We start from the raw sequence: 11,111 nt of genomic DNA on the forward strand, positions 1-11,111 counted from the left end.
AACCTGAATACATTATGCTTTTTGCTATACAGTAATGGGTGGGTAGCACATACAGTGTGGATACACTGGACAAGGGGACGATTAACGTTCTGGGTGGTTTAGACAAAGTGAGATTTTCTTACGCTATTCAGAATGGTGTGCAATTTAAAACTTAAGAAGGCCAGGTGGCACATGCTTGTAATCTCAGCACTTTGGGAGGCCAAGGTGGGAGGACTGCTTGAGGCCAGAAGTTAGAGATCAGCCTGAGCAATGTAGCAAGACTCAGTCTCTAAAAAATAAATAAATAAATAGCTGGGCACCGTGGCGTGTGACTGTAGTCTCAGCTACTTAAGAGGCTTAGACGGGAGGATGGCTTGAGCCCAGGAGTTCAAGGTTACAGTGAGCTGTGACTGCACCACTGCACTTCAGTCTGGATGAGAGTGAGATCCCGTCTTAAAAAAACAAAAAAACTTATGAAGCATTTCTGGGATTTTCTATTTAACATTTTTGGACCATGGTTGATCACGGGTAACTGAAACTGCAAATGTGGGGAGACGACTGCATACAGATCTGGGGGTGATTCGTAATGGTTGAATAGTATTCTATCATAGGATGGAACAGAATGTATTTAGTTGGTCCCTACTGGGGACACTTCAGTTGTTTACTTTTCTTTTTTTTTTTTTGGCTAGGGCCTGCCGCAAAGCCTAGAGCACACAATGGAACCCCTAGCCCTGCCTCGCAGAGTCGATTCTTTCTCTCCACACTCTCGTGAGCTTATCCTCCCTTTTCTGTTGGATCCTTTCGCAGCTGCTTTCATCTCAAATCCCAAACCCTGACTTGCAGTGGTCAAGTGTGGTCATTTCTACCTGGCGTGGGAAAGTAGCACTCTCTTGGGGGAGAATCCCGGGAGCCGCCGCAGCACTGAGTGGTCAAGAAGAGGGCCCACTTCTTGCTGGTTGCAGTTCTTGCCGCTTCTCCTACAATTTGGGCCACTGTCCTAGGTGTGGTGACATCTGATACACCTGGGCCATGCCTGTGCCTTGGGAGGGTGTGGTTGTGCAAATGCAGCCACACGCGAACAGCACTAATCCAGCTGTGTGGTTTAGGGCCGTGTTTAATAAACCAAATCCAGCTTAGCTTGTCTGCTGGAATGTATTGTGCTTTTCTCGCCCCATTTACAGAATATTCACCACTGTCTCTAAGGAACAAGTGGGAAGGACACTCGCATACACACAATTCAAAAGAGCTACCATTTATCACTAATGCAGGAGGGCCTGCGAGGTTGTACAAGTGAGGGACAAATGGCACGAAGTTTCACTTGCAGACAGGTGAGGCTGAGAGTGAGAGTGCGCCATGGCGACAGCTCGTTGTCGTGTAAGTCACGAGCTGTCACTGTCTGAACAGAAATACTCACCGGACCACTGGCTATGAGCTACAGAAACAAGGATGATATTCAACAGACACTTGCCATGAAGTCTCAGAAAAGCCCAGGTCTTTATCTGGCCTATAATGTTATGACAAAAATCAACTTCACTGGTAACCAACGAACAGAAAACTAAAACCGCAGAACGTTTTTTTAAAAAATCACTTATATCACAAAGGTGAGAAAGAATGATAACTGATTTTGACATACGTCTGGGAAAACTATTGGTAGGAGTCTAATAGTGTGAAATAGACATGAAAAGCCTTAAAAATGTCCAGTGCCCTTCACATCCATTAGGATGGCTATTATTAAACAAAACACGGAAAACAAGTGTTGGCAGGAATGTAAAAAACTGACCGTCATGCGTTTCTGATGGGGACGTAAAATGGAGAGCTGCTGTGGAAACATCACGGCAGTTCCTCAAGAAGTCAGACGTAGACTTATGGCTGGAGCCAGCAATTCCCATTCTAGGTATAGGCCCAGATGAACAGAAAGCAGCGACTCAGACACACGCACAGCAAAGTTCACAGCAGCACGATTCGCAATAGCCAAAAGGCGGAAACAACCCAAGTGTCGCCAACCGATGACTAGATAAGCAAAATGTGGAATATCCATGCGATGGAATATTATACAGCACTAAAAATGAAGGGAAGTCTGACACATGCCACAACGTGAATGAACTCTGAAGACATTATTCTAAGTGAAATATGCCAGACACAAAAAGACAAATACTGACTTCATTCATATCAGGCTCCTAGAATAGGCAAATTCACAGAGGCTAAAAGTACAACAGAGGTTACTGGGGGCTGGAGAGAGGGGCCATGGGGGAGTTATTGCTTACTGAGTACAGGGTTTCTGTTGGGGATGCTGAAAAAATTCTGGAATGGATAATAGTGATGGCTATACAACGTTGTGAATGTACTTGATGAGAGTGAATTGTGCACTTAATGATAAAGTTTATGTTATGTATATTTTGCCACAATTAAAAAAAATGTTTCAAGAAAAGGTCTTAGTACAAAAAAAGTCCAGATGCTCTGACTTGGGAAAACCACTCCAAGAGAGTTATCCTAAGAAAATAATCCAACAGGTGTACAAACATGCATGTCTGTGATGTTCATTGCATTGGTGTTTATAATGGTGGGATGAGAAGCAACAGAATGCCTATGGAGTTTTGATTCCCCGCTCTGTGGTATAAATGTATACAATCTATAGTTACACTACTGCTACAATATACTACTACTAAAAGATAGTTACAATACACGATTAATTTTTAAAAAGTGACAAAACAGGATACATAGTAGAGCCCCTATATTTAGCACAGACATATCTATATATATTTCCTAATTTCGAATTTCCTAAGAAGCAAGCTTTTAAATTTAAAAAACTATATTTCATTATTTTCATATATTTCCTATAACCTGCCTTGAATCTTTTGGGAAATGGGCCCGTGTAAGCATATAGTAAGTAACTGATAAAATAATTTCAGGGATGATTTTTGTTCATTTATAGTTCACATTTCCAGAACAATAACTCTTGATTCTTCTTTTTCGCCAGCTTATTTTCAAAAAATGTCAAGGCTATAGAAAAGTAGGAAAAAAAACAGTACCATGAATACCTGCCTACTTCTTGCCTGAAATCACCAATCAGTAACATTTTGCTACTTTTGTGCAAGCTCTCTTGCTTGCTCTCTCTACACACACACACAATTTTTTTATTTTTTGGATGAACCATTTTCAGCAAGTTGCAGACATACTGCCTAAGAGTAAGGAGAATGGCTGATTTCCTTGGTTCCCCAGGCTCTCTGCCTGCAGGTAATCTCCATCCAATCCTGAGCTGCCCATTTATGGGGACTCTTCGGGGGCCACTTTCCCAGGCAGATTCCTTTGCAACTGCTTCTCTGAACCAGATTGGGAGTGAATGGCCCTGGGCCGCCGCGCAGTCAGTCTTAGAATTTCCAAGACGGCTCTGGCTGCGGTGTCGTGACTGCTGTCTCCCACGTGGAAGATGGTGGTTATTTTCGTAAGGAGTGAAAGAATCCAATTCGGCCATTCGCTACCACTGATCATGCAGGCTGGCAGAACTGCAGCTGGTGAAGGAGTTTCTCACGTCTCCTGCTGAGACCAGAATAGCTCCTGGCATAAATTCCCAGTCTTCCTCCCGGCTGGAGTTTACTCTCTCTCTGAACAGCCCAGAACTGGAGAAGAGGGAAGGCCCAACCACCCAGAGGGGCCGGAGGTGTGTTAAGAGCAGGCCGCTTGCTCGCTCACACATGCTGGCCCGTGTGTAAGCGAACACACACGCACACACAAAACAGCACCTAGTGAATGAGGCCTGCTCCGTGCCCAGTTCTGGGCTAAGAACTGGGGACGAGGCCGATCCGGGCCCTGCTCTCATGGAGCTCACAGTCTCTCGGGAGACACAGACACACAAACAGGCAATTGCAACAGCATGTGCTAAGTGCCAGGAGCGGGCTCCAGAGGGGGCCATGGGATCCTAAAAATCTAGACTTGGCACTGAATTCTGGAATCAGTGAGATAGATCTAGGCTGAGCCCTAAAGGTTAAATTCACTAGAGAAAGTGGAAAAAGGAGTTGGGAGAGAGGAAGTGAGTTTTCCATGCTAACACTTGGTGGTCACAGAGGGAGAAAGAAAAGGGTGGATTTGAGAATTCGGGGTAATTTGGTCAGGCCGGAGTGTAGAATGGGCCTGCGAGTCCAGACGTGGCTCTCGCGGGGGCAGAGATGATGTCCCTGGCAAATGGCCACTAAAAATAGCCCATGATCTCCGCATCTGTCCGACCTGGGTCACAAACCCAAATGCTTCAAGGGCCTGGCAGGTGGTGTGGAAGAGCGAAGGGGGCTGTGCCTTGGCTTCGCAGAAGCACCCTGGGCTGTACTCTCCCAACAAAGATATCCTCGATCTGCACATTAATTAAATAAACATTCAGTGTGCAGGAATATTCTTCTCTTCCACATCTAACACGTGCACGCTCTCGCAAGCCCTCGTGGAAGTACTGGAGTTACTGCTCCAGGTAATGTCAGAGCCTTCTCTTTTTATTAATCAGGAAGGAAAGCGGCTGAGCAAAATTTATTTAACCCCTCTTTTCCAGAAGTTCTAAGCTGTGTCAGCAGTGCCTAAAAGGCTCCCTAGGATAAGAAAGGGAGCCAGGAAAATGGGGCCCCCAATTTCCGCAGAGCCCCCCGCAACCCCCTGGGTCTCTCCACAAAGGCATTTGTCAGGTCACAATTGTGCATCCAAAGTAAACACAGCTGGCCTAAGAAGACAAAGAAAACCCATCCTTCTCTTCTCATCTTTAAAAGCTAGAAAACTAGATTCCTGCCCATCAAATATAGCCTCGATCCCTTTGTAGCAATCTGGCTCCGGCAGCGTGCCCTGGCGCTCTCGTTCAGAGACAGGATTAACTCAATCTGCTTGAGGAAGAGTAGAGTGAGGAAAGTGCAGGGCATGCTCCTCTGACAGGCCCGCTCCCTGTCCCTGTCTGGTCCTCAAAACCTTCTCTGTTGTTCACAGTGTGCACGTCACAAAAGAGGAAATAAAAATGCCATCAATTACAGGACAAAGTGCTCAAACTCATTAGCTATCAGAGAAATGCAAATTACACTCATCAGAAGGGCTACCATGAAAAAGACCGACTATACCAACAGAACAAATGGAAGCTTCATTCATGCCAGGTGAGAATGTCAACTGGTCTAGCCATTTTGAAGAACTGGGAGGTGGTATCCACCAAGGCAGAACGTAAGCAAAGCCCTCACCTCACCCAAAGCAGATAGCCAACAGAGATGTACGCTAAGAAACATGTACACGAATGTTCACAGTGGCACTGCTCATAATGGCCCCAAGCTGGACCTAGAAAAGTGCAAATGTCCAGCCATAAGGGAACAAACCACTTCTGGTATATTCACACGGTGGAACGCTACGCAACAACGCAAAAGGATGAACCACAGCTATGCACAACCAACACAGGTGAGGCTCAGACATCACATTGGAAGCAGCCTGATACCAAAGAATGCTTGTGAAATGATTCTGTTTACATAAAATTCAAAAACTAGCAAACTAATCGATGATGCTAGAAGTCAGGAGAGTGGTTGTGCCTTCGGAGAGGAGGGTGGTGCCGCTGACTGGAACGGGCATGAGGGGGACTTCTGAGGAACCAGCAGTGTTCTACTTCTTGATCTGGGCTGTGGTCACCTGGGTGTGTTCACTCTGTGATACTTCACTGAGCCTGACAGCTCATTATACGTATGTTACATGCTATACTATAAAAGACTCCGTCACTAACTGGTGGAAGCCCTTGAGCAAATCACGTTGTCCTTCTGGGTCTCCCCTTGGGGACACAAATGTCTGTCCTCATAGCAAAGCTGTACGGATTGAAGGAGAAAAATGCCTGCAGGGTCTGGTGTGGTCTCTGGCACGCGGTAGGTGCTCAGGTCAAGGGAGCCACCATTCTCACATTAACCGGCCTCCCCAAGTTGCATCTTTATCCTCAGCCCCCAAATCCCAGCAAGAGAAAGCTGCGCAGAGCTATGACAGAAGGCCACCCCTTAGCACTGCTAACGCGTTCACTGCAATTTCCATGTGTAGAGACAGTTTTTTAACCGCAGGGGATACAATTACTGGCCGAGGCACTTTTAACAATAGGTGCATATTTTGGAAACCAAAAATTAGAGCTGACTGCCCGCCAAGCAGGACGACACTTAGGCTCAGCGGGAGAAGGCCTGGAACTGGGCGGCTCCATGTTACACCCAGGGTGTGAAGAGGCTGCTCCTAAACTTACACCAGCAAGTTCGAAATGGCCAGTAGCAGGTGGGGGAACAAGGCCACCTCCCTCCTCTAGAACACCCAAACCAAGGGCTGGCTGAACCGTGGCATCACCTGAAGAGCAGGCGACAAACACCCATGCCGGGTGCCTCCCTGAGACTGTGGTAAGGAACAGGCCTGGCGTGAAGCTCACGCATGTGTATGTTTAGCCATCGTTCTGGGTTATTCTGTAGCACACTGATCTGAAAGAGTCTTTCCCCAAACTGGTTTGATGGTCAAAATGATCTCAGGCGCTTGTTAAAGATATAAATTCTCAGGCCTCTTCCTGGGGATTCTAACTTAGAAGGGGGCAAGAGAGGGCTCAGGAATCTGTACTCTAAGAGCTGCCCCGGGTATGTCTTAGATCAAGGTAAACTTAGTGAAACCTGGATCAGAAGTTCACAGCGGCCAAAACACAAGGGGAAAGTCAATAAAAGAGAAAATGACAACGTTCCATTTGCCTTTTGTGAAATCCAGGCGGAGCAGGGTTTGGCGGGAGGGGACGCTGCTACCTTTGTCTATGTGGTAGAGAAAGGTCTCCTGGCTCATGGCGGCAAGGAGGTGCAAGACGCAGGTGTAGATGCGGATCTTCTCATCGCTGTTGTCCTCCCAGGTGTAGTCTTGGATCACGTTGAGAAGCTCTCGAACCAGAAACAGGACCCCGTGTTCAGGATGGTCCTAGTGGAGAAACAAAAAAGGATAAATAATCCTAAAGAGGAAAAAAAAACAACATAGACACTCAAGTCCTCCCTTCAGCAGCTGCAGAGGAATTAAAGTGCCAGTTACTTAACAAAGGCAAGACCCACTCATAAGCTGCGTTAAACTACACAGAGGAAAATGACAAGATGTGATTCCCACTAATCAGCACGCCCCCGTCTGGGCAAACATGTTTTGAGAGCCTTCCCTTTTGGGTCCGAGGAAGGAGAAAGCAAAGTTACCTGTCAGCTTAATGGCCTGTTTCCAAAATTACACTCTTGTTTTTCTGTGGGTGGCAGTAAAAAAAAAAAAAAGTCAGTCCTGCTCCGATTATAAAAGCAAGATTGTGGGTCTCGTGGCAGATGGAATAGCAGAAGCCACCCACGCTGGATAAGCCCCCAAATGATCACTGTCACCACTCGAGGCACCGACTTTAAATAGCGCCTCGCTGTCGAGGACGTTCAACAACAGCAACAGCCAAACGGATGATGCTCTCTCGGGAGAGGAAAAACCCGAGAGAGAGTCACAGAGTTTACAGCAAACAGTGTTTCTCAGATGCTAATCTCAATCTAAAAAAAAGCACTGGGATGTAAAAAAGCGAGCTGCTTCAATGCAGTTCCAAAAAGGTAGATGTGAATACGGGGCTCTCCCCTGCTTAAAACGCTCCAAAGACTTCCCGTGCCACGCAGAACACGTGCCCAGGCAGCCCCTCCACGTTCCCTCGCCGATCCCTGCCACCCCTTCACCAGCAGCTGCTAAGGTGTGGGGCATAGCATTACTGGAACCAGCAAGTCCTGCAGCTGGGGGAGGTCATCTGGCACATGAGGCCACCCTGGGGGCAAGAACAAAACCATTGCTAAATCATGGCCCCGTGAGTGTGGGGGAAAAATACCCCAGCCTCGCTTCCTCCTGCCCTCCGAGATGCTGCTGGCGCCTCCTGTTAGCTGAACAAGCTGGGAGCCAGAAGGCAGGCAGGCGGGCGACGCAGTCCCCAGAGGCCAGTCTCCCCGGCACAGAGCAGGACAGAAGGGTGGCAGGGGGCGGGGGGTGCAGGAATGTGCATGCTGGCACAGGCCTGTTCTCCGACTGCAGTCTCGGCCCCCAGGGCTCGGCCAGACCAGCTCCCAGGCGGCCTCAGTTCTCACCTTACATGTCTGCTCCTCCACAAGCCTCCCCTGGTGGTCCACCCGGAGTCCCCTTCCCCTCTTTTCATCACGTCTTACTTTCTTCAGAGCACTGCTCGCCATCCAAAACAATCTTATTTATTCCTTCTGTGAATGCCCAACAAATCTCATGGCTTACCTGTTTCTCTGTCATACCAGCCCGTAATCTACAAGAGGACAGGTACCTGTTGTGTTTACTAACACACGGCCAGGTCTGCTTGGCCACACATCGTATTCTGTCATGGAAGCCTCGGGGAACACGATGTGAATGGTACCCTGGCCTCTGGGATGGTGCTGGGCACGTGGTCCGCCCCAGGTAAATAATGTTGAAAGATTACAATTTTGAGTATCTTCTATGTGCCAGGCATTGAGGTGGCAACAAAAACAAATGATAATAGCTAACATCTGCAGTTGCTACCATAGCTTTTCTATGTTCCGGGAAGATATACCCCCATTTCACATATGGCATATGAGCCACAGAGACGTTAAGTGGCCCAAGGTCACACTGCCAGTACCTTTGGGACCCAGAGGTCAAGCCCTGGCAGTCTGGTTCCAGAGAGGACAGTCCTAACATTTGATACTGTATTTTCATCTCTGCAGGTGACCTGGGCGTGTCTCTGAGTCCACCGAGCTTGTGAATTGGGGGAAGGCATACACGGAATACGAACTTGGAGTATGAGAAGCATCATCGCCAAAGAGGGTGGAATGAAAATCAGCCTAATTCTAACGTGAAGGTGCGTCTAGAATACTTTCAGTAGGTGAGAGCAATGGTGGAAGGGCGTGAGATGTGTTGTACAAGCTGTTAACATCTACAGAAATTGCTCTCGTGGTGTGGGCAAGAAAGAAGACAAGCTCCAAGTCTGAATGCTGCAAACCACGTGCATGAAACTGCCCATACCGTGGTCTGCCTTCCGTTTACAGTTAGTCTCAGCTGGTGACTGACTACTTACTGCCTTCCTTTGCTAACAGCTGTTTCTAACTAGGCTGTTTTATTCTGCTATGTGGATGTTCAAAAATATATTTTATTTAAAATCCCAAGGATCTGCCTTGGGAACAGATAATAATCTGAATGTTCCAGTAACTCAATTTCAACACAAATGCCATAACTCTTGTGGGAGAGCAGGCAACACACCTTCAAAAATGTGGAACAAGTAAAGGTTTGTAGTGAGCCATTTCTGTGAGCTTTTGCTCACAACCAAAGAGGTGAGAGACTGTTTCTAACTTTCTCTAGAGGGAAAATATTTTCCACGTGATATCCATGCTTCGGTGGCTGTTAACATTTTTCAAAAAAATTGTACTTTGATGGTTCAATGCCAACAACTAAGGAAAGGCAGATTTTTTTTTAAAAGAAGAAGAAAAAGATCCCAGATTCAGATGGCACTTCCAGTGGGAAAAGGTGTTCCCTGCGTGTCCCTGGCAGGGCTACCTCTCCCAGACAGAGCAAACGAATGCTGACAAGGGGGTTCCCAAGGGGCACCTGAAAGGGGCTCAAACTTCCCTCCCACCTGGCCTGCCAGGGGACCTGTCGCCCACCATCAGCAATATCCCTTTGGGTCTCTGGTCTGCAGGAATCCTTCTGCTAAACCCCGCTCCCTTGGGAGAAGTCATGCCCTAGAAATGATGACCTTCCTAGGAAGGCCAAGATAAGGGGCAGTGAAGATGGTGGCCGAGCACAGATATCCTGGCCTTGGACCATGACTTGTCACTGGTGACTCCTCACCTCTCTGTGCCTCAGTTTCCACTGCTATGAAACGAGGATGATAATAACAGGCTTGTTTTGAGTAAGTATTTGTGAACTGTTGGCTGGCTCATCGTTATGAGGTATATGAATGTTGGTTAAACAAATAATAAAGCCCTTTAGAAAAGGAGTCAGGCTAGGGGTGTGGTGGCACCCGCCTGTAGTCCAGCTACTCGAGAGGCTGAGGCAGGAGGATCGCTGCAGCACAGGAGTTGGAGGCTGCTGTGAGCTATGATGACACCACTGCACTCCAGCCTGGGCGACAGAGCGAGAACTTGTCTCTATAAAGTAAATTAATAAAATAAAATAAATTAAAAAAAAGAAAAGGAGCTGGAACACAGGTGGGCTAGGAGGAAGAGCAGGACAGGAATGAAGGGGCCCTGGGGGGGCAGGGGCAGAGCAGGGGAGACAGATCGTCTCCTGACGGGAGGCTGTCAGGGACCAGCCCGCCGCTTCTCGCGCCCCCGTCTGTCTCAGCGGCTTCCCGGGCATCCCGTGTGCCCTCCCCGTGCGCCAGTCACTGCGGCTCTCTTCTGGCCCCTCCGTGCATAGGGCTCCCTCCTGCCTCGAGGCCTTTACCCAGGCCGTGCCCTCTCCTCTCCCCTTCTGCACCCAGTTACTTACTTACTAGTCCTCCCTGCAATCTCAGCTCAAATGGCACTTTCTCGGGGAACTCCCCTGGCTCTTTTCTTCTCAAACTGAAAGCTCTCAGAGGCCCCTGCAGTTCTTCCCGGCACTTTACACAATTGTGGTTAAGAGTGTATTTATTTGACATTAAGTCTGTCCTCCTGAGTAGGATGACATGTTTCTCTTGCTCACTTCTCAATTCCCAGATCAATACGTATTGGTGGAAAAGACTGAATGAATGAAACACCTGGACATCTTGCTAGGCTTATGGCTGGACCTTTTCACCAGGGTAAGGAGAAACAACATCTCCCTGTTGCGTCCCAGATGACTAGTGCCAGAAAATGGACAGTAATAGCATTTCCGTTTCCTGCAAATTGCAACTGAATCAAAATTAGGCCTTGCAAACTATGGCACTGAACTTGTTCAGTCGATTCTGCTTTACTTGTCTTACCACATGTTGTGACATGAAACGCATCAGTTCAATTATATAGAGAAGACTATTTATTCTGCAAAGTGGTTCCCCAAGAGGCTGACAACTACTGACACCAAAGCAGAATGCTTCAAAATGCTCCAAAAATTTACTGTCTGCAGAGGAGAGAGGGCCATCCTGTGGAACGCTTAGTTCTGCATTTTAAAGTATGAATAAAGCAGACTAGGGACTATCTGGT

General features: G+C 47.6%; 1 protein-coding gene across 1 annotated transcript in view; it reads right to left on the reverse strand.

Annotated features, from left to right (window-relative positions):
• Positions 1–11,111, reverse strand: part of LOC105812987 (chromosome unknown open reading frame, human C16orf62) — a 136,022-nt gene that overhangs the window by 6,414 nt on the left and 118,497 nt on the right. Inside the window, exon 28 of the mRNA XM_012647550.1 lies at positions 6,732–6,897. Within this exon, the coding sequence (XP_012503004.1) occupies positions 6,732–6,897 (166 nt within the window). The remainder of the gene's footprint in view (positions 1–6,731; positions 6,898–11,111) is intronic.

Source organism: Propithecus coquereli, unplaced genomic scaffold (genome assembly GCF_000956105.1).
Source record: "Propithecus coquereli isolate 6110/MARCELLA unplaced genomic scaffold, Pcoq_1.0 Scaffold27, whole genome shotgun sequence".
NCBI classification, from domain to species: Eukaryota; Metazoa; Chordata; class Mammalia; order Primates; family Indriidae; genus Propithecus; species Propithecus coquereli.